The 27,794-nt window shown below is 34.0% G+C and overlaps 2 protein-coding genes across 2 annotated transcripts; one reads left to right on the top strand and one right to left on the bottom strand.

Moving 5' to 3' along the window:
• Window positions 1-1,419: 1,419 nt before the first annotated feature.
• Window positions 1,420-16,645, top strand: LOC130446700 (serine/threonine-protein kinase TBK1). Its single transcript, XM_056783089.1, has 2 exons — window positions 1,420-2,091; window positions 5,160-16,645. Exons 1-2 carry the CDS (start codon window positions 1,668-1,670, stop codon window positions 6,935-6,937), a joined length of 2,202 nt encoding a protein of 733 aa, XP_056639067.1. The 5' UTR covers window positions 1,420-1,667; the 3' UTR covers window positions 6,938-16,645.
• Window positions 16,646-18,319: 1,674 nt separating this feature from the next.
• On the bottom strand, window positions 18,320-27,754 carry LOC130446768 (KIF-binding protein-like). The gene is made up of 2 exons (XM_056783209.1): window positions 27,225-27,754; window positions 18,320-20,020 (listed from the first exon to the last, which is right to left on the bottom strand). The coding sequence occupies exons 1-2, from the start codon at window positions 27,433-27,435 to the stop codon at window positions 18,441-18,443; spliced, it is 1,791 nt and encodes a 596-aa protein (XP_056639187.1). The 5' UTR covers window positions 27,436-27,754; the 3' UTR covers window positions 18,320-18,440.
• Window positions 27,755-27,794: the final 40 nt, after the last annotated feature.

Genomic DNA, 27,794 nt, shown 5'->3' with positions numbered 1-27,794 from the left:
TTAAATGTTGAACTGTTGACTTTTAACTGAACCTTATAAAAAGAATATCTTGTTACTTATGAGAGCAGAGACAATAATATTGTGTGATACCTATGGTGATAATTATTGTTTTTGTTGTGTTTTTTAACACAAAATTCCTTGATATATAGGCTTAAATCGTTTTATAAAAATTAAATCGGTTCAAACCCCTGAATTCGGGTGTTTAATTTGATGATAGCTTACAGACCTTTAAACATGGTTTAACACACGGTGTAATTCAAAAACATAATTAAGCCAGTGTTAAAATTTGAACCATTGTTAACCGTACGGTGCAATTGGCCATTAACTATACGATAAACATTGCAATTGATAAATCGACCCTCAATTATTATTAAAAGCTGGATTTATCGAAAACATAGTAACTTTAATCAGTTGGTTAAATTATGAGATAGTTATCTGTGGCAGATAAGTCAGTTAACTGGATGATAACATAAATATTTTTTGGTCGGTGATATTTTTTCTGAAAAAATAATTAAAAACGAGAAAGCAATTTTACTGTTGAAAGAAGAAAATTAATGCTGAAACTTGTTAATAAACAATATAATAGAAAATAAAAGAACTGATAGAACAACAAAATTATCGACTCTTTCCCTTGCTACACAGAGCCTTCGTTTGTGATGGAGGAATTCCACGACAATATGGCCATTGTCGTAGTGGACAAAGATTTTATTTAATTTGTGTATACAGAATTGAATGTTTCAATCTCTTTTTTATTGAAATGAATATCTTTGGCTAAAAAATCGAAAATGAAACACCAATAAAACAATATTTTTAATGTAAATAACACAATATTTGTCCCCGAAGACAATATGGCGGCTGGTTATTACGTCATCCTAAAATGAACTATTAAATATCTTATTACTATCCAACACGTCATCCATTAAAACCATGATATCATAATGAAAACAGAAAAAATTATTTATTTATTGAAGAATAACGACCAAAGAAATCCGTTATATTTATTCATCATTATTGCCAACATTTCTTACCTGTCAAAGTAGTAGAGACACAGACTTAAGGTCTGTGAATGGAGAGAAATGTCAGAAAAATTGAACTTGAACTTTACTTGCAGGTTATTATTATCCGTCTAATATCTACCTCAAAGACTTTTGCACAAAATGCCTGTACCTAATTACGGGATAAAAATTGCAATGGATAAACCGATTTAATCCATTGTGGTTACATAGTCCAATCTTGTTAGAGGTAGAGGGTGTAGCAGACCTTATCGAGAAAATATGATATTTTGCCTGTTTGTTGAGCGAAGTTGAAATACAAATAATTACTTTTTCAAATGTAAAGTTTATTTTCTACTTAATTTTTAATAATCTTCTGTTTTTAGGAATAATTATAAAACAATAAAATAAAGTTTTGAAAAAATGCCTCTTATTAAACAGCTGTTTAACGTCAGTCATTATAATCTGTTAATGTCATTATTGTTCTTATATTAGTTTATTGGCTGCAGCCACTTAGCCAATTTATGTTAGATAAAGGTATAAGTTAAGTTTGTTTCGAAATTGAAAAAATTGTGAAAGGCATATTATGAAATTTACAACTTATGGTAACGTTTTCCGATAAAATTCGTCTCAATGTAAATGTGATACATATGTTTAAAGTGTGAATCCCCTAAAATGTCTTATTTAAGAGGATCAGCAAATTATGTTTGGTCTACCACAAGCATTCTTGGAAAGGGGGCAACTGCCACAGTTCATCAGGGTGTAAATAAAGTTAACGGTGAACCAGTAGCTGTTAAAACATTTAATCACATCAGTACTCTTCGACCACAGGAAATACAACTTAGAGAATTTGAAGTTTTACAAAAAGTGAATCATGAAAATATAGTGAAACTTCTTGCGATAGAAGAAGAACAAGAAAATAGGGGTAAAGTTATAGTCATGGAATTGTGTACAGGTGGAAGCCTTTTCAACATCTTAGACGATCCTGAAAATACATATGGACTAGAAGAGTCGGAATTCTTATTGGTTCTGGAACATCTTTACAAAGGAATGAAACATTTGAGGGATAATAGTTTGATTCATAGAGATTTAAAACCAGGTATTTTATTTTAATAATATTGATGATGTCTATAAGTTGAATTTTATCTAGGCATTAAGTGAGGAGGCGTGAGGAATCTTATTATTAGTTTACTTACTTAGGCTCATTCTTTTCCAATAATAAGCACTTCTTATGGTTTTGATTGGTTAATTATAAAACAAAAGAGCTTGAGGATTTGCTTATTAAATGGGTGTTTTTGTAAAGGTAATTCTACATCTGGGATAATATATTATTAATTTTTTATAGGTTTCTAGGTAATTGATTATGATCTTCCATCTCACATTATTTGGAAAAGAGATTTGATTACTGCAACAATAATTGGATTACTTGCTCTTTCAATATCTTGATTTTGCAACTTCTTGAAGTAAGTTCAAAATACGTGTAGGGCAGCTTTATGCAAAAACTTTTAAGCCATTTCTTCCAAAGTTTTGAAGAGTTTTTTGTGCACTGGTACTTGAATTTGGATATAGAACTATTACAATTTGAATAGTTCAATATTTTCAAATACCTTAAGTTTAATAAAAAAGCATTCATTTATCTCGTTCTTTTTGGACTCATTACCCATCAATGGACATATGCACCAACTATCCTCAAAAAAACAATAGATATTTATTTTTTCCCCTTTTCTTAAGTAAAGTAAGAGCACTAGAGCCAGACAGTGCCCCTATAGCTGACATTTTTTAGTTTGATCCCCTAAATTAAGAGAACTATTATTGCCTTCATCTGTATGTGGAAGTGGAATACTTCTAGCCACAGCTATAAACAGTTTAATTTATAAAGAACTAACCTTTGGGAACAAATTTCATAGAAAATATCCTGAGCAGAAAAAATGGGACCTCCCCAAATGTTTTCTTCAGAACAAGAAGAAAAAACTTGGATTAAATTTATGGCGAAGTGGGAGTTTCTAATAACAAAGATTAATTCAATATCGTGTGCTAGGAAACTGGCAGATGAGGTGAAAATCGATCTTAATGTAAAAAATTACAAGATCAGACTTAGATGGTTTCAAGATTTTATATTGCCATCTAAATTTGTGCCATTAGCCAGAATTTAACTAGAAGTTTTTAAAAAATAATTTTTACTCAAGTACTTAAATAAAATCTGCATTTGTCAGACATATTATAATGATTTTTTGTCTCTTTTATTCAAATAATTAGAATTATACTATTTAATTTTTCAACATTCTATTTATTTCAATTTTGTCATTTAGCAGTATTAACAGACTGTCTGCCGGGTACATACAATGACAACAATGTATTTCACTTTCTGGCCAAGTCCGGAAAGTAAGTATTTTCCGGACTAGGCTGAAAAAGCTATACTTTCCTAAAGAAAAATCGTCAGGAAAATAAGTGCTTTTCTAACGGCCACCAAAAAAGTATTTGATTCATCGAAGTAAATGTTACTTCTACTTATCAATAAGTCATGAACAAAACCATCAGTTACCATCTAACTTGTTGACAATTTAGCTTGTTTAATGAACATTTGACAAAAAGATTTGATCGCGTTGCATACCGCATAATTTGATAATCGCTCAAAAAAGGCTCGTGTCGATTGGCGCAAAAAGATGCTGAAAAAATTCAATTGCGGTGCTTCAAAAGACATCTATATGGTTGACGAGGAATCATGGATCTATGCAGGTACACCAGCATTGGTTTCCCAGAAGTGTTTGAAAAAATCAGAGAAAATCAATCGCAGCAGAAGAATCATTCTCCACCACGACAATTCGAACTCGGAGCTCGTAGTTCAAACAAAACCGTTTTTGAACAGTCAAAACATCGAATTGATGGGTCAACCGCCTTACAGTCTTTGTCTAGCACTCAATGATTTCTCCTTATTCCCGCAGATCAAAAATAAATTGCGGGGTCAACGTTTTTCTACATCTGAAGAAGTGGTTGATATATTCAAATAACAGCTTTTGGCGGTACCCCAATCGTAATAAAAACGCATTTAGAAGTGTATTGATCTTAATGGAGAATATTTTGAAAAACAATAAAGCCATATCCAATTATAAATTATTGATTTTTATTTGTCTATCCCAAATCTTGAGTAGCAATACTCTTACAGTTTCAGGAAAAAAATTATAACAAAAGTGGCCCCGAGGAACATGTGGAAATTAGTTTCAGAATTTTAGGTCCATCACTAGAGGGTGTATTTGAAACTATAGAATTAAAAAATCCAAATTATTTAAAATTCACCCAATTAAGTGGTACTTTATATAAGATAATTTAAATCTTTAAAAGTAAATTATAACGCACTCATAATAATCTTATTATTGCTGCTAGATGGCGTTACCTAAAACTTGTTAAATAAAAAATGCACAGAATTTGATTATCGTATATAAGTAACATTTAATTGGCTACATTTTTAAAAACTTTGCTTTTTTACTTTTATATACACGCCCCCTAAGGGGCCATCCATAAAGTACGTCACACGTTAATGGGGAGGGAGGATATCACCGAAGTGTGACATCGTGTGACAAGGGGCATGGGGGGATCAATAGTTTTGTGACGTCACATGTTAAAATTTAAAATACTAAAACGAAAAGTTTGGATGTGAATTGAAAATTTAAAAAAATTTATGATATGTTGATTTTATTCGATTATTATATAATAAAAATAAGTAAAAAATGAAAATAGCTGTTTTCTCGCGATTATTTTAAATACATACATAAATTTGAAAAATGTGTGACGTCACATGAGGAGGGGGGGGGTTATAAAAATGTGACAACCTGCGACAAGGACGGGGGGAGGAGCTCAAAAGTCCTAAAATTCGTGTGACTTACTTTATGGATGGCCTCTAATGGTGGACCTAAAATTTTGAAAATAATTTCCAGGTGTTTTTCAGAGCCACTTTTGCTATAATTTTTTTTTCCTGAAGTTGATATATAATTCGTTCCTGAGATATGGCTGACGATCATTCTTATTTACCACCCGGTACTATCAATTTTTTACTTTATTTAACGCACATCCCTCATAATACCAAGTTAATATTTTCAATCTATGATAATATTGCATAATTTTGATTCAAAACCTAAAATTTATTGTTTTAATAATTCTCTTCTTCAATAGGAAATATAATGAAGTTCATCCGCGACGACGGAACCACAGTCTACAAATTAACGGATTTCGGAGCTGCCAGAGAGCTTCAAGAAGGCCAGCATTTTCAGTCCCTATACGGTACAGAAGAATACTTACATCCAGATATGTACGAAAGAGCTGTACTAAGAAAACCTGCCAATAAAACTTTCGGTGCTACAATAGACCTATGGTCGATAGGAGTAACTTTATATCACGTCGCTACTGGAAATCTACCCTTTAGACCGTATGGTGGGCGCAGAAATAAGGAAACCATGCATCAAATAACCACGAAAAAAGAAAGCGGAGTCATATCGGGAATACAACACAGAGAAAATGGACCGATAGATTGGAAAAGGGAATTACCAGCTAATTGTCAGTTAAGTTACGGACTTAAAAAAATAATAACTCCTCTATTAGCCGGTTTATTGGAAGCAGATCCGAGAAAAATTTGGTCTTTCGATCAATTTTTCAATGAAGTGGATGTCGTTTTGTCACGGAAAGTTTTCAATATATTCCACATTAACAAAGCTCAATTAATTAAAATCTATATATTGCCGAACGAAACTTACGAACAAGTACAAAATTACATAACAGAACAAACGAACATTAAAGATACGAGTCAAATTTTAATCTATCAAAATAATTTGTTGAGAAATCTCGTCGACGACGACACGATGGCGACGGGTTATCCAGTAACAACAAAAGAAGATCCTTTCTTTCTATTCAACACCGAAAATAATAACGTCACGGTCGTTCCTGATGTTGAATTGTTACATTTTAATGACTTTTCCAGTGTTATGTCCGTGGAAAACGACGCCGCTCAAGCAAAGTTCGCTTGTAGCATAGGACATCAATGTAAAAGATACGTCGAGAAGTATTCCTTATACAGTAAACTCATACGCGATACCGTAGAGCATTTTACAAAATACATATTATTAGAATTGAAAGAATTGAATCAAAACGCTCAACATTTATTGGATAAAACGTTCACGTTGAAAAAAACATCGGAAATTTTGCAATTATCACAACAATTAAGCGGTTATAATAAGAGTAATAATAATTTTTCCGAAAAATTGGATAACGTTAGTAGAGATTTCATTTCTTCCACAGCTGGCGGTGTTACGAATTTACACAAAACACACTGTATAGACAATACTTTGAAGTTGCAATGGGATAGTATGAGCAGAAGTTTGAATTGTCCTTATAAGACTTTAGCGCCGGCTCGAGCTAAGACGCAAGTTGAACACTTGAGGGATTCCTGGCAACATTTAGTAAGAGATCGTGCTACGCGTACTCTAAGTTACAACGACGAACAATTCCATATTTTAGAACGTATAAAAATCACTCAGACGCTCGGTAGATTAAAAAGCCTCTACGAAAAAGAAGTTTTTCCGCAATATGAAATACTGGCCGAAAATTTCGGAGACTGGTATAAAATAGCGCAGAATATTCTATTGAAAGCAGAAATTTTTATCTCGGATACTAAAAAATACGAAAGAAAATTAAGATCTTTCGAAGAAAATATCGCTATAGAAATATCAGAGTATAATGATTACGTTAAGAATAATAATAAGAACAATGTCGTTCCTAAAAAAACTAGTAATTTGCAAAGTCAACAAATTAAAAAGCATTTCGCCAAATACCATATTGAAAGTGAAAGTTTAAAAGATATTTTAAAGGAAAATACTAAACTTTTGAATAAATTGAGCGAATCTACATTGGACTTAGGAAACAAGCTTAATATTAACGAAACATCAAATGATGACTGAATTTATTTTATATTTTAAATCATTATTTGTTTTTCTTTTTTATTTAAACATACATAATCCGGCATCAACTCCTAAGAGTTATTAGCAGGGGAGACATTTACAACATAGTAGTATAATTTATAATAATTTTATTTAATTTCGTATTTCTTAGAACTTTTGATATGTTTATGTTTTTAAATGCTCTTGATTTTAGGTCTCTTCTGTTTTAAAATTAATTTTTTTAATAATTTTTGAAATATTGATAAAATTTGACGTTTCGACTTTTCCTTTAAGCCTTTATCAAAATATGATATTGACACTGACAATTTGCTTATTTATAATGATTTCTAGATCACCTTCATCATGAATATCAAAATAAGGATGAAATTAACCTAAAACTTTGTTCTAATAAGAAAAATTAATTTTTCTCCAACCATAAAAAAATGTTGACATTTTTGTACTATTTTCAGGTGCAAAAGCCATCAATTCCCTTACCGTACAAAAATTTGCTCATTGCTTAGCAACACTTTTAATCCTAGGATTAAAAGTAATTGCATTTGGGCTCTCTAATTGAAATTTGAAGAAAAAAACATTGTCTCTTACAAACTTAGTAAAACAAACTAATTGGGCAACTATATGTATAGGTACAATTGGAACAATTATTGCCAAAATTCAAAGCACCACTGAAATTATCACTAACAATTTTCGAACAATTCAAAAGATTTTCATTAATATTGGAACAACTCAAAATATTCTCCGAAACTGTTGATGAAACATTCGAGGCAATATCTGAACAGGTACTTGTACCTTCTTTGTCAGGTTGCAATATTTTTCTGGCAGTATTCCCTTTGTTGATACGTGATTCTTCAATATATCCTTCTGCTACCGTATTCGATTTCCAACCTCCATGTGTTTTAAGACAAGCGAGGTCACCACCACCATCAATAAGAAGTGTAGCAGATGTTCTTCTTAGCGAATATCCAGTATACTCCTTCCAATTTTCTAACTTCAAAAATTTTGCAATTTCTTGGGGCACGGCACTAATTTTGTGAATACCAACAACTATTCTTTGACACTTCGCATTAACATACTTCAAAAATAAACGACGTTCCTGTATATTTGATGGCCGAGAGGCAACATATTTTCGAAATAAACGCAAATAATTATCGCCTATAATGGTAAACAAACGAGGTTTCTTGTTTTTTGTCTGCAAAATTTTTACGACCATGACCGAGTCCATATCCTCAATGTCATCAATTTTCAAATGAACTAGTTCGTCACAACGCATATCTCCTCCAATTCCTAATACTAGAACAACCTTTATCATCAAATATAAATTATCAGGTGCCATATCCAGGAACCGATCCACTTCCTCCTTTGTAAAAATCCTAGACTTTTTAGGTAGAGGAAAGTCACCAAATATGGAATACCATTTTTTTGGGATATAAAAAAAACTTCATATTAATTAAATCAGTTTAATGTTTTTACTAATCAGTCATACATTTATATGTAGTAATTAACAGCCTTTAATCAAATATATTAGTTATCAAATTAAAATCTAACACAATAAATGAAATTACAAATGAGTAACCAAATATGAAATAGGAATGGAATGGAATATAAGCATAAATCAACAAAACAATAAAAAAAATGGACATTAATATCTTTGAGATCAATTAAATGAATATAACATATTCTGATAAATAAAAGAAGTTACATAATTACTTGTAAAAGTCACAGATCCAAGTATCAAACTCTGGACCAGCACAATCATAATGTGACCAGAGCCCACACATCAAGCATTTAATCCAGCTTTCTCCACTTTTATCCATGGAAAAAAGTCTTGAACAGAACATACATTCTGCATCAGCAGAGTCAGGAGGTACTTAGTCCATCAACTCATCATGTCCACTACCTTCATCAAACTGGATAACGTCTAGTTCCTCGAGAGTTTTATTCTTCACTACCATCCTTATTTTTCTTCGTTTGTTTGTTTCTCTTCGCAGTTTTCTTCTTATTCTTTGTCTTGACTAATTTACTTTCTTTTTCTTGTCTCTTCATATTTTTATTTTTGTAAGGAGATGTTATGACTGCTGCTACAGCAGCTTTTCTTCCTCTGCTAGATACTTTTCTTCGTTTCTCTGGTATTGGACTTATGGCATACGGAGACACCAGATCCAAACTGCTGCGATTAAGCCCAGAAGTCGAAGGTGCAGGTTCAGGTTGTAAATTAGCAGTTCTTTGTGGTGCAGGTATTTCTACCAGAACTTGACCGGTTTCAGATCTTGATTACAGCGGAGGGATATTGGTTGTACAACCGTCTATTACAGCATTTCGTTGCGCAGCAATAAGGTCCACATCACTGAAGACATTTTTATTAAAAAAAAAAAAATTTTGCCTGTTTGTACTTTCAAATAGGGTTTGTGTGATGATTTGTGGTATCTTACTTTGTACTATTGTGAGGCCTGATTCATCCACGTTGTAAATACGATTTGGTGGACAGTTATTTTCTGTGTAAAGCTCTTCAAGAGGTTGAAAAAGGCTTCCACTTTTTCTTTATCAAATCCAAATGCTCTGGCAAATGATGTACCAGTTGGTCTTCTTATCGAAAGTTTATCTTTATGACGATTTAAAAATAACTTTAACCACTTTTTCCAGCCACTCCTGATTCACCGAAGGGATTCTGCAAATTGTTTCGCTTTGCTAGCATGAACGCCATACGGCGAAGATCAGTTCTTGTTCAACCGTGAAACTTGCTCTCCATTATTAGTATGTATTCTACTAGCTGACGTTCAAGTTTGGAACCCAAGACAGTTTTTCGTCCTAATGTAATAGCTGCTGCCACTTCTGGAGACTGTTCATTTTTTTGGCAGAGACGAAATAAAGTTGTCCTAAGCACTTGAAAATGCCGTGCTGCTTTTAAATGTGTGAGTGCGATAGTTAGTAGACCGAATGAAACAAAAGATGTCTTAGAGTCTTAGAGAAATGAAGGTATTCCATATTAGGATACTATTTCATATTTGGTGACTTTCCTCTATATATCTATCACTTTGCCTTTTTAACAATGCTCGTAATTTTGAATATTAATATTAATTGAATTGAATATTTATACTCTTCGCATAGTTTTGCACATTTTTTTCTTTACACCAATCCATGAATCGCTAATATGCAAGTTCATAAACTTGGCGAGATTTGGGTGGCAAAAGATTTATATATATATACTGCTTCGGCACTTCCCAATATATCCGTAGGTATATTTTCATCGTGTTCGGGATTCATTTTGAAAGCAGCGTAAAAACTACCTCAAAAATTATATGATTAGTACGTCTACTGACAAATATTGCTACTCCGCCGCCAGAAAAAGCTGTGTCCGGTTTTTTCTTTGATAAGTCGTATAACACACACACACACACTTGCGCGTGAGAAAAACCCGTCCCTCTAAACATCCACCCCCTGATAAATCCACAAGTGGGCGCGAAGGGCATTCCACCAACCCCTGTCATTTCGACAGGTCCTCATCCTCTTTCGCGTCGCAATTTCGCGCGTAGACTCCTTCCTCTCCCCTGAGTTCTATGGGAGATTCTGGGATGTCTATCTTTTTGTTAAGAGATTAGCCTGTTGGCTATACACTCTTGGCTTCTTGTTCTGGGCGTCTTAATGTGTGTGTGTGTTTCGCTGCTTCCAACCTTCTTCGGCAAGAAAAGATCTAATCCGAGTGGTCCTTCGCCTTCTCTATAGCTGTCCCTGATGTATAACTCTACACTTGCTTATGAAATGCGGAGTTACCGTGTCGGGGGGTGTCCTCTTGTGGGTTGTTTCGGTGAAACCTAGAATCTTGTAAAATGTATATTTTTTTGTTTTTGAAAAGTTTTTACTAACCTAACTTAACCTAATGATCCTGGTCCACCGTTTTACTTTACCTGTTGGGCGATGAGTGTCTGCATGTTCTGCATCACACTCAGTAGCTCTAGCGTTCCTTCTCCTGTCTTTTTCTTAGCAGCTAGTGCGTAGTTGCGTCCAGTTTATGTGGTGCTCGTTGCTGGTCTTCTTTGGGTGTTTCGGGCACCTCTTGTAGTTTGCGGGGTGTTCTCCTATTCTCGCAATTCCTACAGTTTGGTTTTTCCGTCCTGTTAAGTGTGCATTCCGCCGCTCTGTGCGCTCACGCAGTGCACGTCCATGTTGCACGTGCTTTGCCCGTGGTGAAATCCCTGACATCTGTAACATTGTAAAGATCCGTCGTGCCTTTTTTATTCTACCACACTTATTTTTGTGTGGCATAGGTATCTTAGCTTCTTATATGTTTGTTCCTCTGCGGGTTTGATTACTACTATGTATATAGGTAGTAATTTTCGGGTGTTATCCTCGTTTCTTTGTGTACGACTTGTCAGCTGCCATATTTTTTTTGGTCTCAATCCATTTTCCCTCAGTTCATCCTCTACTTCTGACGTGGGGGTATTAACAGCCAGTCCTTTTATGACAAGCTTCCTCTCTTTTTCTTCGTTGAGTAGGTACGTATACAACTCAATCTTCATTCTGTTGAAGTCTTCTTTAGTATTATCGGAGGTGGCCTTCTCTCCGGTATTGTCTGTTTTCTTTGCTCTTCTTTTCTTATCTTTTCTAATTCTTCCTGGACTTGTTTGTCCGTTGATATGTCTTCTTCCTCTGAAGATTGTCTCTCTGGTTTCTTTCTTTTTTTCTTATTTTTCACTTCTATATATTCTCCTTTCATGGGGCAGTCTTCATTTTGTATTCCTTCGTTCACTTTGTTTGGAGTTTTCGTCTTATCTACTTCTTCTGTAGTTGGATTTCTTTCTATCTCTTGTGTTTTTCTTTCCAATGATTCGTTTTTGGCTTTCAGTTCTTGATTTAAGTCCTTTAAGCCTTAATATGCTTATTATTATTGATAATCGTCTCTTTAAGGTTTTTAATCGCCTCTTCAAGAGATTTAATTTGTTGTCCCATCATCTTCGTCAACAATTTATATTCAGCTTATTGTTTAGTTTTCATTTTTGACAACTCAATTTCCATTTCTTGTCTCTTTTTCTCTTCTTCTAGTCGTCTTGTTGAGGTATCTTGGCTTTTTCTCAGTTTTTCGACAGACGATCCTCTGTCATGGGGATTCTCCCTATTTTTGGAGTTTTCAGGCTCCATGCCTGTTACTCTCTTTTTTGGTTTCCCTATTTTGCTGGAGTACCTAGAAATTACATAAAAATAAAATGTTAAGTCGTACGACTGCTTCGAAAACGGATAAATTCCGCACAATCAAATTTGTGTTATCAAACACAATTCTTTCATTATAAATAAAAGGCTGTGTCAAAGCACAGCTATCTGCAAAAAAAGAAAGTTTTATCAGGGTCTCACCTGACTACCTGTAGTCTCGGAGTCAACCTTAGAAGTCGTATAATCTTTTAAGCAAACGTTTGTATTATTTGGGTTTCTTGAAGGCAAAGTATTTGGGGGAATAATTCATTTAGTAGGAGTAGTTTTATTTGTTTGTGATGGCACCAAAACCGTTTAAATTCTATTGAAGAATAAAAGGATCCATCACAGATGTATATATAAGTTAATTTATTCCAAATTTAATGTTGATATAATGTGTCACTTAAATCTGTAGTTGAGATATTGGTTGTAGATAATTTCTTCTTAACTCTTGTGATATTATATTTTAAGGTTTTATTTTGTTTTTATAGATAAAATTAAAAATTTCGAGAAATTCAGATGGTTCGTTTGTATAATCTGGTGCGATTATTTTAGAATCTAATAGTGTAGAAATCTGATCTTTAATTGTCTTTAGTAAGGTGGGCAGATATTCACTAGTTGACTTATAAGTTTTTTTTGATTTGAGTGTCTCAGTGGGTTGAGCGAAAGTGATAGAAGGGCTATCTCAACATTCAAGTGATGTTGAAATTTCTCTTTTTGTAGTGATAGTGGTGTTAGTACTTCCATTTAGTGTATTCCGTGTTAATGTGGGCTTGCTCAATTTGACATTTGACGAGATCGTTGTTGTGGGTGTTTGAGGTGTGGTAGGAACTCTTGGGGATATTTTTGATGATTGAAGCTGAATATTCTCTGTTGTCGTTTCTGGCGTGGCTTCTGTTTTCTGCGTTCTCTTCTTCTGTGGTGGTACGTATGTCTCTTTGTTTTAAACAGGCGGATTCTTCGTGACCTATGGATTTGCATGTGGAGCAATTTAATCCATCGATTGAAAGAAGTAATCACTAGGTGGTGTTACCGTTTGTTATCACAAAAGATTCTGGAATAGATTTGTCTTCGAAAGCTTTATACGTAGCTATAATCTGCTTCAGGAATTCCTGGAATACATGGCTTTCGAAGTCTTCCTTTATCTCTGTGGACTTCTAAGGGCACTTCCACGGCAATTGTGGTCTCTTGATTGGGAATCTCATAAATTCCCACCCACTTTGTAAAATAATACATTACGACTAGGATGTATTTACCACCACTGTCTGTCGTCGGGAATGGTCCAGCGATATCTAACGCCATCCTCTCGAAGAGACTTCCAATATTATATTGTTTCATGGGTGCCTTTCTCTTGCGATGTGGTCCATTGCTCGTAGCACAAGTAGTACATTTCTTAAACTAGTCCTTCACACCTTTCACGGAGTTGCTGAAGGATTTTCTTCACTTCCAGATGATTTCCCGATGGACTGTCGTGTAATTTCTTCAGTACCTCGGCTACTCTCCTTGGAATGACTAGCTGTCTTCTCTTCCGAAACTTTAATTCGTCTACATGCCGTAGGGCGGGAAAGTTCATATGCTGCACTAGCAGCCGGTTCAACAGGATGTTCTCCTAAAAAATAAATTAATGCAACATCTAGTGCGGCATTTGAAATTTTCCTTTTTCCAGATCTAACCTTTCGGTGCAAGGTCCCGTCTTGGTCCCATCGCTTCTTCACTCTGGCTATAGTACTCGCTTTAAGACCTAGCTGAGTTGCCAGTCTTCTAATAGACTAGCCATCTTCAAATTTGGCAATAATGACAGCTTTCTGAATTTCAGTTAGCTGAGGAGGCATTAAGTACAGTTTTACTTCAACTGAACCCAAATTAATTATTGAATTATCTGAGAGTGACATTAGGTAGGAAATGTATGCTTTTTCATTGAATCGAAGTATTTTGATGAAATGGACAGGCAAAGTAAACGAATTTTCTTAGAAATTTCAGCTGTCTCCCTTTGCTATGCCTTTCGCCTTAAAGTGGCATTTGACTCGTCAAAAGACCGACCATTGCGAAAAAAAAATGTTTACTGAAAAAGGAATGACGAAAAGCAAAAAAAAAATTAGTTCAAAATAAAAAAATGCATTTTTTTCTTATACTTGGAATACCAAAACCCTTGAAAAAAACTGCTTTTATAGAAGGAAAATTTCGTACAAAAATGATCTCCGGCCCTTGTTGTATACATTGTATAGCGGGATTGCAGAAGTGCGGGATAACAAACTAATAACTTTGTTGGAAATTATCGTAGAGACAAACATCAAAGAACTTTGTTTCTTAAGATCTCCACCAAACCATTTTCTGAAAATGTAGAAAAGACATATTTCATACATTTTGGTCTTGTAATCGGGGAACAAGGCAAATAGTGGGTTCCTCATGTGAGGAAGTAGCCCGTCAATTGTATAGTGAATGCAAGGGAAAAGAAGAAGTATGCTTCATGCAATTTCGTTGGTATAGTGAGGACCCACCAACAATGTTGATGATTGGCTATTTTTTCTGACAAATTTTGAAGGTTATTCCAAAATCGAAAAGAGGATGGCGGTGGGCAAAGAAAACAAAGTTCAATAACCTTATTGAAAATAAGTACAAAGTACATTGTGTTTCTCAAGACCTCCAGTTTATTTTCCAATCAAAGTTTTTTTAAACATTTCCGTAGAACTAGTTTTTTACTTACTTATGTATATCTACCCTTACGGGCGTAATCTAATCAAATCAAGAGATATTCATTAATATCTATATGTTAAAGTTATAAAATCATAGACTGCGAAAGTTATAAGCTACCACTTTTATAAGATATTTATATTAAAATATTGTAAGCAAAAAAATTGAAAAAAAAACTGATAATCTTATATATTTATTTTATTGTATATAATAGAGGATCAAATTTTAATAAAGCTTTTTACTAATTACAAATAATTCGGTAATATGGGTGTCTACAATGCACCACAATAACAAACCTGAAATGATTTGTTACTACAATTAAACGCAAGTAGGGGTGGACTTGCTAGAAATGAAATGGGCGATATATTCGTCCAGTCGAACCAGAAGATGGCCCCTCGCAATATTCTATCAAATGTTAGATATTAGTTGCATCAACTCCTTCATCTTGTACCTTTCATTTCGAGGTAATCCTCTTGTGACCTAACAATGAAGCTCATAAAGCCACATACGACCAGATGGTTGGAAATACCAAACCTACCACGTGACATCAGAATTACCATACAAGCTTATATTGGAAAGGAAGATCCTCAAAACCCAGGTTGCTGCATCCCAAGTGACAGAAAAAAGGAAAACTTGCTCCAATTGTCCAACATCAAAGGAGAGGAAGACAAATTATAAATGCATGAAATGTGAACAATCAATATGCCTGGAATGCAGCAGGAAAGTGTGGACAACTTGTGCTACAAAGATTTGTATTTCGGACTAACAAAATCTTTGTTCGGTTGATACCAATGTTAAAACACATTTGACTGTCGGTTATTCTGTAATAAAAATTGTTTTGAAAAAAAAAAAAAAATAAAATAAACAAGTGATTTACAAATATATAAGATCTGTTTTCTATTCCCATGTATACAAATTATTTATAAAACTATACAAAAACATAAAATTTAAGGACTGTGGTTCCAAATTGCATATAATAAACCATAATTTGAAATAAATCTTGGTATTCAAGTAAATATCTGACCTAAGTAATGGAAAATACTGCTGGTCTCAGAGACCGGATGATACTGTTAGTGATTGAAAATTCATGATACGGTTAAATATGAGAATGGGAAAACATTTAGAAGAAACAGGAAGTTTGTTAACAAAACAAATTTACATGTGAAAATTTCAAATGATTTATATGATGATTTATTATATGAAATAACTGATTTTGCTTTTGAAACTTCTGCAAACGTTGATAACATTGTAAATGATGTTGACAATCTTGTTGAAATACTTTCCGAGACAAATTCTTCTAATGATTATCTAAGTAGTTCTGAGTTTGAACAATCTGTAATTGCAAACTTGCCACAAAATAAAATTTTGTCAAATAAAAATTCAAATGAATCTGATTTTTGAGTGATAGTTTAGATATACAGGGTGCGGCAGCATAACTTCCTTTTTTAAAAAGTTCGCCATTTAGTCGGTAGATGTCGTAACGGAGTGCTAGTGGTCTCGTTCGAGAGGGGGGACTATAAAGTTTTGTCCCGGCACAGTTCAGTCGCCATCATGCGTTGGAACAGTGAGGAGCGTGCGTTTGCCGTTGAGGTTTACTTTTCGAGCGGATGTTCTGTGATCGCAACCCAGCGCGCCTTTCGGAATCGCTTTAATTTAGCCCCCTTGGCCCCTGTCCCGGACCGGAAATCAATTGTTACGTGGGTCACTACGTTCAGACAAACTGCAAGTGTGACAAGACGAAGAACTGGAGTCCCTCGGCCCATTAGATCACCGGAGAACATTGAGTTAGTTAGAACTTCAGTGTTGCGATCACCACGGCGTTCTGCGCGCAAACATGCGTCTGCCCTTGGACTTTCCGATCGTTCTGTGAGGATAATACTTCATAATGATCTTCATTTTCATCCATACAAGATGGCAATTGTGCAGGAACTTTCTGAACGTGACTTCAATTCTCGGAGGAACGCGTGTGAGGTTTTTCTGGAAGTCGTTCCTGAGGACGCTATTGTTTTTTTTAGTGATGAAGCCCATTTTCATTTGTGTGGATCCGTAAACAAACAAAACATGCGCTACTGGGCTGATACCAATCCTCGACAATTGCATCAACGGCCTTTGCATTCACCTAAAGTCACAGTGTGGTGTGCAATTTACTCACGTGGAATTATTGGTCCCTGGTTCTTTGAGGAAAATGAAGTCACAGTGACAGTGAATTCGCACCGGTATGTAAACATGTTACAGGAATTTTTTTTCCCACGGCTAGATGAGTTGGACTTAGGGGACACTTGGTTCCAACAAGACGGAGCAACGGCACACACTTCAAGAACATCGATGGCTGTTTTGAGGGAACACTTCCCAGAGCGCCTTATCTCAATTAGGGGCGATTTGGAGTGGCCAGCCCGCTCTCCCGATTTGACCCCTTGTGATTATTTCCTAGGGGGTTTTTTGAAATCCCGTGTGTATGTGAACCGTCCAAGGACCCTACAAGATTTGAAGACGAACATTCAGGAAGAAATTGCCAACATAACGCCTGCTATGCTGGCAAGAGTCATGACAAACGCCAGAAATCGGTTTACTCAGTGTATGGAGAATGGGGGACGTCACCTAACTGATTTGATCTTCAAAACTCAGTAAAACAAAACTTTATGTATGTGCCTGTATTATAAAAAACGAATAAAAATTTTCTGATTCATACAATAAGTTTTATTAACTTTTGAAAAAAGGAAGTTATGCTGCCGCACCCTGTAAGTGTAATAGGAAATGATGAGAGTGACGAAGGTACAAGTAATTCTGACATTGACAGTGTGCCAATAAAATCGCGTACGCGTACTCGTGTAGTGAAGAAGCCAGCTTATTAAGCGACTTTGAACTTTATGTTCCATAGTTTTAAGTTATGTGCATTTTTAGTTATTAAGTTTCTGTCCTGTCAAAAGATAAAAAAAAGAAGAGGAGAGTACAGTGAAACATGGTAGCTTGTAAACGTGATAATAAAAGTACTAATGAGTAAAACTTCCACTAAATAAATATAATTTTAATAAATCATACAAAAACAAGAAATTGAACAATAAACAACGAAACAAAACCATGACCGTGTCAAGTTTCTGAAACATTGACCGAAACTCAAATTCCAAAGGGATTGAGCGGGATCCTTTCTAAAATAACTTACGAGGTGGCTCTAATTTTATTCTCGGCAATGTAGTTGAAAGAATATCAAGCCAAATGTACTTACGTTATTCAATGTATAATACACTCACAATTACACTGTCTGAGACTGATCTAACTTTTAGGCTCTGAAAACGATAACTTGGTTATGGAAACGAGCGTCAGATAGTGTAATTGTGAGTGTTGGTGTGTAAACAGTGTATTCAATAGGAATATCACCAACGGTTCCAGGAATTCCAACTTAATTATTCAATGTATCAATCCACCACCAAAGATTGATTCACCTCAATTCAAATCAATTTACTTTATAGTGTCTTACTATAAGGAGTGGCCATCAATAAGGTTGATAGAATGTGATTGTAATTAATCAATTTTAATTGACGTTAATCTTACATAAATTATTTATTTTCAATTTTAAACATTTATAAAGCTGATAATATAATTCCTAAAATGTCTGTTTTTCAAAAAATTCACAACCTTAAGCGCTTTTCAACTTCATAATTTTTATAGGTAGCAAAGTGACCATTTCCTTGCATATTCCATACTCCATTGCAATCAATTCTTTAGCTTTCGGATGTTTTTCACAATAATCACTAATAAACTTATAATTTTCCAAGCTCATTTCTGTATTTTTCAGTTGAATTTGTTTATCAAGTGAAATGTATTTACTATACAATGCTGCTTTGTGGAGGTATGCTTGTAAAACGGGTTTTTCAACATCATCTGGAAATTTATCTGGTAATTTTTTGGATGCTTTATCCTCAAATGATTTTATGAAATTAGTGTAATGCAAAATGCCTTTATCAGCCAAGTTGTTGATCTTAGATAGACTCTGAGGAGTTGGACGTTCTGTAGACTCCCTCAATTTATCACATTTAATATCTAAAATATCCGCATAAGTTCTAGCTAACTCGAACCATACTTGTCGACAATATTGCAAATAATATTGTTCATTGACATTGTTAAGAACATGTTCTAGTAATTTTATTCGTCTTTTGTGTAATTTGGCCTGATTTTCGGGTTCATCTTCGAAGAATAGTAAATTCAGGTACAGTTGCGTTTGATCCAACACTATATCAATGAAATCCGATGCTAAACTATCTAATGTATAGTATTCTTGAGCTTTGTCTGACCACTGCTGAGCATTCAAAAATACTTTTTTAGCATCAGGAAGGGTTAAAATAAACTGATCAGTTATTTGATTTTCATACTCCTCGATTGGTATATTTTCGAATATCAAACTTTTCAAATCATATTGTGATAAATTACCATTAAATTGAATGTTCAAATCGGAAAAATCAGTAGATAATGAGCAATGAGTATTCAAATCATCAGTATGATTCAAAAGTCTATCTTTCGATTTTGAAAGTAATATCAATCCATATTTTGACCAACAACGAGCTACATCTGCACTTCTATGCCTGAACGTTTCTAGCATTGCGTTATGAACTTCAGTGGGTTCTGTTTGATTAAAGTCTAGTTTTTTCTTGTATTCATCCAAAATGAATGAACTGGCTGCAAGGTGATGTCGAGCTTGTTTAAAACAATTTTTTTCCATAAAAAATTGAGACAGTGTTGCTGCATTCAATGCCCAATCGATGGGGTCGTACTCACACATCTCCAATTGTCTTTTTAACGTAACGTGACAATATACAGCACTCCTTAAAGCATCCTTCAAAGCTCCATAAGCTTGCGCCAAATAATACAGCGTTAGTGTATGTATTTTTTCAAAATTTTTCACAGCTACGTCAGTATTATAAAAGTCAATGTTCGTTTTAAACAAATCTGCAATATCAATTGGAAACACACCTTTTCTTTTAAATTCTGCAAATAAAGATTCAGCTTTTTCCAAATAAGTCTTTGATTCTTCTGGTTCATTTTGGTATGACAAAATGCCAAAATTATTGTACATGTTAAGTGTTACTAATATAAACTCTGGTTCTACGTGGTAAGATTCGATAACTTCTTTGCATTTCTCTAAATGTTTTCTTCCATTGGACGTTTCTTCTGTTTCAATTGCAATCATTCCCAAGTACAGATGGATTGTACCTAACATAGCTGAAACAGATAAAATTACATGAGTCAAAAATAATTAGAAATGATTATTCGATATTCTATGAACTAAATTCAGTGATGACGTCTGAAGTGGCAGAGGGAGAAAACATGAATCCCTCCAGATATTAGAAGAAGTAACGATAGATCACACAAAAAAAAACAAAAAAAGTAAAGCACCTAGATTAGATAACATATCAAATGAGTTATTGAAATACGGAGGATGACAACTAATGGTAGAACTTACAAAGCTTTCCAACAGAATACTATCAACCAAAGAAGTTCCTAAAAAATGGAAAAGAGAATAACCATTCCTATATTCAAGAAAGGGGACAGGGAATCTTCAGAGAACTATAGAGGTATAACCCTTTTAAACACAACCATGAAAGTGTTTACAAAAATCATTGAAACAACATTAAATCAACAAGTAAACGCATCGGAAGAACAACAAGGATTCAGGAGAAATCGATCAACTATAGATGCCATCTTCACAATCAGACAAGTAGTTGAAAAAGCTATAGAATAGGACCAGCCGGCGTATATGTGCCTCAGATCTCACCAAAGCATTGGACGGGGTAAGGCAAAGCGACGTAGTAGACATCCTAAAAAAGAAATACGTTACGAAAACCATAATAGACATCATAAGACATTTAAACTATAACACATCCACTCACATATTAGTTAACCAAAACCTGGCAGAGGAAATACAAACACCAACGGGTATCTGACAGGGAGACTCCTTAAACCCGCAACTGTTCAACCTGATAATGGACGAAATAATAAATCTTGTCAAGAATACAACAAGAAGATATTCACTTACAGCAGCTCCTATATTCTAAAGCTACAACCTTTAACATTCAAGTATCCACTACAAAAACTAAAACCCTTGTCATCTCTAAAGAACCAATGAGGTGCAAACTCGCCCTAGAAAATAAAACCATAGAACAGGTAATGTAATTGACTTCCTAGGCACGCAAATCATCGCAGACCAGAACAGAATAAATGAAGTAAAAGGACAAGCAAACAAAGCCAGCCGAATATCAGGCCCACTCCGGTATATTATCTGGAATAATACCAGTGTGAACAAAAGGGCAAAAGTTAAAATATACAAAACCTGCGTTAGACCCATATTGACATATGCTATAGAAACAAGGGTGGATAACAAGAGAACATTCGTACAATAGAAATGAAAATACTCGAAACATATGCGGATACACAGTAAGAGACAGAAATAGAAACACAGACATAAAACACGAATGTGAGGTGGAAGACATAGTTATATGGGGACGTAAACGTAGAAGAGCTTGCAACCAACACGTGTACAGGATGACCAGAGAAAGATTAGCATTAGCAGACATGACGACCTTTAAGGAGACCTCCAAAACGATGGATGGATTCATGGACATCAACATCTCAAGGGCGACAGGTTGGAAACTACATGCCTAAGGCCTACAATACGTTGAAGAAGAAATAGTTTCCATAAAATAGTTTGGATTCTCAAACTTGAAATGAAAATGGACAAGTAGGGGCAGGAAAATATGGCCCAGGAACCAACCTCTCTAACCTAACGATTTCAGACCTATTTTCCAAGCGGAAACTGCGCACAACGTAATTACCAGGATGCAAAGATATTTATCTTATCAAATAGCAAAGAATCGCTTCAAGCACTTGACTCTTATAAAATTGAGTCAAAGCTAGAATAGTACTGCACCCAATCATGAAATTATTGAGAGCAAACAATGAAGTTAGTTTAATGTGGGTACCTGGCTACAACGGAGTGCAGAGCAACGAAGAGACTAATCACCTGGCAAAGAAAGGCGGGACAACTCCTTTCATAGGACCACAATCTTTTATACGAGAGTTGCTACTCAAGTTTTGATATATGGTAACACTGATGAGAAGATGTCAAATCTGACATTGCCATCATGAAGTTTGACATTTTTAATGGTGAACGTACTCAGAACGTGTTGACGAATGCTATTTGAATTGTTTACAGATATTGTTATATTCTTCTTCTTCCTGCTGTGTATAGGGATCATTGCCTGTTTTTCTTCACATCATTGCCTCTGCTCAGTCACCTAGGAGGTTGTCACTCCATATTTTCCTAGGTCTTCCAAGGCTTCTTTGTCCTGCTGGTGATTTGTCCCTTGATATTTTCACAATTCGTTCTTCCGTCATGCGGTCAATGTGCTTATTCCATTTTATCTTTGTATCCAGTACCCAGTCATTAATATTATCTATCCAGCATGTTTGTCTTATGTTTTCACTCCTTTCTCTATCCATTAATGTTCTTCCCGCTATTCTTCGAACTATTTTCATTTCTGTAGTCTCCAATATCCGTTTCGTTTTAGAGGTCTCAGGTCCGGTCTCTGCTCCATAGGATAATATAGGTCTGATTGCGGTCTTGCATATGCGGGCTTTTGCTTGAGTTCGAATGTATTTATTTCGCTAGATTGTGTCATTTAGGTATGCTGCTGCTCTTGAGGCTCTTGTAGCTTGGTTTCTTACTTCCGTCTCCACGTGCCCGTGTCCAGATATTTCGATTCCCAGTTATTTAAATTTCATTTCCTGGTGTATTATTTTCTTATCTACAACAATCTTACATCTGATCGGTGTCTTGGAAGTAACCATTGATTCTGTCTTTGCCGTTGATATTATCATATTGAACTTTTTTGCTGTTTTGTTAAATTGGTACAGTAGCCTTTGCAGATCGTCCTCGTTCTCCGCCAACAGTACCGCATCGTCTGCGTAGCACAGGATTTTGACTTCTTTATTTCCCATTTTGTATCCTCAACTAAGAGAAATATTCATCTTGGTTAAAAAATGGAATTAAATCGCGAACTTTATCGTGCGTTGATTCTATATGTCTTTCGATGTGGATTAAACAGCTGTGTGCCGATCAACTCGCTTCGACTTTTGGTGATGGAGCACCATGTCGAGCCACTGTGTTTAGTTGGTTTTGCGAATTCAATCGTGATCGCATTTCGTGAGAGAAATACCGTGAGATTAAGTATTATTATGTATTAGTTCTACTCGATATATTCAATATTGCATGAACATTAGGCTGTTAAAAAGATTAGTTCGCGTTGGATAGCACATAAATTGACAATCGCTCAAAAAAACTCGTGTCGAGTGGTGCGAAGAAATGCTGAACAAATTAATTCGCGGTACTTCAAATGACGTCTATAATATCGTAATGGATCTATGGACGGCGCTCGCGCTTATGAGCGCACCGCTCCCACTTCGCTGCTCCGGCGTCGCACCGAAATGCCTATTATTCAATTATGTATAAGTATAATGATACTATTTATGTGCGCTAAATATTGAAACAATACTTAATCTTAGTTAATAACGTAATAAATGGCGAAAGCCGTTTATACTCTTAGTTATAAATATTAAAACGGATTAAAAAAAAATTGAGGGTGGTATTCAACTCGTTATATATTCACGTGAAGATATTAAAATCCACATAAAGACCGGCTGTCATAAGTTTTGACTGCTGATTCTTACATATATTACAGTTAGAGGCACTAAGTACACGTTAATAAAATCAGTTAAGTGAAAAATTATAAGAAAATGATAAAAATTTACTAATATCTGATTAATATCTTTGTATTCACTTAATTACCTATCTGCATTCCAAATTTGAACTCTCTAACCGTTTTTGAGTTATGAGGAGGGTCAAAAGAGTCTCCAAATGGTGCGTGTAATATTACACACTGTGCTGCTCGCCAGTTCTGTTACTTGAACTTGACTTGACAAGTTACGGCGTGTCTAGATCCTAGATTAAAACGAAACCGATCCATCAGAAGATTTGTAGACCAATATTCAGCATTTCCTATCCATACACTAATACTATGTAAACAATATGTTTTATGCTATACTATACAATGCGGTCCATAAGTATGAAATAAATTCAGTTTTAGTGTTATTATGTTTCTGTATGAAAAAAACCCGAAACAGGTCGATTTTTATTCTTAAATTTATAGTTATATTATATTTATAGTTATATTTCCATTTTAACTTCCATAACCCAGTTTCCCGGTGACAGCAAAGTAATATTGACATAAAAATTGGAACTATTATTAATAGAACAAGGAAAGACAATTTTGAGGAGTCAAAAAATGTTAAAATCCGTTCAGTCAAACCGGAGTAATTTATGTTTAAAGGAAAATGCTTAAAATTTACACATTTCTTAGGATATCTCGTAATACGAATAATATATGAACATGCAGTTTTCGCTATTCTGTTGCTAATTTGCTATACTTTTATAATCCTTAATTAAAACTGCGTGTTTCCATTTAACATTTTTCAAGGATAGCTAGATTTAAAAAAATGAATAGATAGCGCCCTCTACCGTATACGTTACTCATTAGGTTGTTTCGAAATTATAACTCTTAAACTGGTAGAAAGGAGCTCTCTTCAAAAAGACTAATTTTGCATAGATAGGTTAAGTAGAACTAGACTTACAGGCGTTTTTTCATAATAAAGTTCCCGCTTCCCCCCACCTCTTATTTGAAGAGATTGACTAGAACTTGTAAAATCAAATATACGTTGAATTTTTTGAAGAATACGACAATTATAGTTTAAATGCATCTTAATTAGGCAAAATTTGTAACTTATTCATTTTATAATTTTTGGTCCGTCCTCTGGCAGTGGACCTACAACTCTGTAAATGATTTCCAGGTTTTTCTCGAGGTCACTTTTGTTATAAATTTTTTTCCCGAAGCTACTATAAAGTTTGACAAAAAATTGGTGTATAGGTTTTTATCATAATTGTTCCGTACAATCGATTGGTGAAGTCTGTTTTGATAAATAATAACTTTCAGTATAATCTGTTTGAATAATTTTGCAAATAACTCGAAAAAAGACAAGTATTTTTTTTTTCAATTTGCCTATGAATGGCATCGTTTTATTTTGTGCTATCTACAATATTTTTTACTTGGGTCTTAATGGGTTAAAGGGTTCATCTTTAAGAGGGATATACATAGAAACCCGCGGTTTTTTAATAAATTTTTCAAATGATAAGATTTTCTCTCTTGATAATTCAGCTTAAACTCAATAATTTACGAGTTGAGCCACTTGAATTATTAGAGGTTCGATCTACAATAGTAAACAAAAAAATTCCGAAAGAAAATTTTGAAAAAAATCAAGTCGATTCTGCATGATTATACGCAACTTTTTCTCCTCTTGATTATTTTTTTTAAACCTCAAAGTTTCTCAGCTTCGCAGCCTTTTTTGAAAATGGTCGTTTTTAGGTAAAACAATCAAAAATTTTTCAAACAAAAAAAAACGCACACATTCTATAGAATAAAATTTATGCTATTCGGGTACAGTTTCAAGGATATTCTATAAAGAATTTCTAGTAGCTATGCAATCGATTGAAAATAGCAAAAAAAGTCAGAAACGGCCATTTCCAAACGCAAAAATTTTTTCAAAAAAGCAAAATGTCTATTTTAAAACACCACATTGGAAATCCGATTATTTTTTTTCACTGAAATATAAAACTTTTAGTGCGGCGAAAAATTTCGTGAGGTGTACCCAAACTTTTGGCCGAGAGTGTACCTGTATATATGTGAACTATATGCTGTTGCTTTAACATGATAACAATGTTTCATGTTACAAACTTTCTTAACATTAACAATTTTTAAACGTTACAATTTAATGTGATGGTCAAAACTGGGGCTAGATAGCATGAAACTATAACTACGCCAAACACAGGCAAATGAAAAAAAAAATACACGTTTTTTTCTTTTGTCATTTGCGATTGTTTATAAAAAATGATTTGAACAAATTATGCTCGATGTTGTTATTTTGCAAAATGGACTGTACTAATCGATTTTACTAGAAATATTAAGGCAAAAACCTATAGGTATAATCATTTTTTGCTATAGTTCCATTTATTGTTCAATTGTTTATTATCGTTTTAAGCTAACAAATTGAACTCTGGCAAAAAATTGTTATATAAGTTTTGTTCATAAATTTTTCCGTAGAATTGATTGGTACAGTCTATTATGCAACTTCTACTTCTAGCACAATTTTTTTAAATAATTTTTCCTTAACAACTGCAAATGGCAAAAGAAAAAAATGTGTATTTTTTTCATTTGCCTATAAATGATGTAGTTAGTTAAGCAGAGTTTTGGCCTAACTTTTAATGGGTTAATAATTTCAATTATTAGATTTTTTGTGCTGTTGGAAATAAAGTATTATTAAAATTTAAATTATGATCATTATAATTATCATAATCATGATAATCATATTAAAAAAAATATATGTTATGGTATAAAGTAGGCAATACAGGTAAACAAATTTTTATAGCCCTAGTGGCCTAGGATGCTTTACTTTTGCGATAAAAAATTCCCATGGCACATACGAAGGTCGTGAAAATTTGCGGCTCCTATAAAATCCACTATTATCATACTGTAATCATTAATTTCAATGAAATAATTTTTTATAACGATTGCACAGTGGCCTAGGATGCTATCACAATTCACCATAATATTTACTTTTTACGAAGGTCGTGAAAATTTGCGGCCCCTATAAAATCCACAATTATCATATTTTAATCATTAAATCCGATGAAATAATTTTTTGTAACGATTGCACAGTGGCCTAGGATGCTAGCACAACTCAGGACAACATTTACTTTTTTGATAAGAAATTCCTGTGTCGAATTACAAAGAGGTTGGCCAACTTTTCGAAAAAAAATTTTTTTTCAAGATGTTCCAACTATTTTTTCAAATTTTTCACTTTTAGCACAAATAGCACAAAGCTAGCACAATTCAACCGTATTTGTTTTTCGAAATTCGAAAACAGCTGGACTAACTTTTTTTTTTAATTTCTCATCAGCTCATAAAACTTTCAATATTAAAAAAATTTTGTTTCTTAGCACATGCAGCACAAACCTAGCACAATTTTTATTTTTTTGAATTTCTAAAAAGGCTGGACTACCTTTACCCACATTGATAATTTCTTCTTGTAAGTCAATAGAATGTGGCGGGCCCCAATCCCTATCACATTTATTTTCAGTTTTCATTTCTTGATCTATTATTTAATGGTTTACAATTATTTTTTTTTATTTCTAACAAAATTTTAATTGACTAGTTAGTGGAGAATCTGAATATGTAGGCTAGCTTGGAGGTTTCAAATTGGAACCATTTCGGTAAATTACTCATTATAAATGACAAAATATTATTTCAAATATTTTTACCTGTTAATTTCTTGTGCAATGGATCTTCTGTAGTATGGGTTCTTAATAAATTCTCTAAATTAGCTCGCATACCAATTAAAATTTGTCTAGCCGAATACTTCGATAAGAATGGTTCAGATTCCGGATCCAGTTTACTATCTTCTTCCAATAATTTAATAACTTTGTCATATTTTTCCTGCAAATCAACGTACGTTTCCTTTGTTATGGTCATTGTTATGTTAATTCCGATGCTCTTTAACTAATATTAAGTTTTATTTATTGTTATTGTTCAAAAATTAGACATATTCGAAATCGAGGTTATTTTTTATTGACAACTGTACTGTTGCCAATGTAACACAAAATGGTTAGCTTTGAGTCGAATTCTCGCCATTTGATATAAATAAGCACAAATTATAATATCAGTTTATTCATCTGTTTTATGGAGAAAGACAAAATAATTATATAGCTCTTCTGCACAATAAGATCAGCAAAATTCCGGAATACTTAAATTCGACCAAAGATGTTTGAAATGATTACGTACTTTGTATCTCAAGTTACACCTTCCTAAATTATTGTTGGTACAATTGAAAT

This window comes from Diorhabda sublineata, chromosome 7, assembly GCF_026230105.1.
Source record: "Diorhabda sublineata isolate icDioSubl1.1 chromosome 7, icDioSubl1.1, whole genome shotgun sequence".
NCBI lineage: Eukaryota > Metazoa > Arthropoda > Insecta > Coleoptera > Chrysomelidae > Diorhabda > Diorhabda sublineata.
This window is presented reverse-complemented; position numbering and strand designations above follow the sequence as displayed.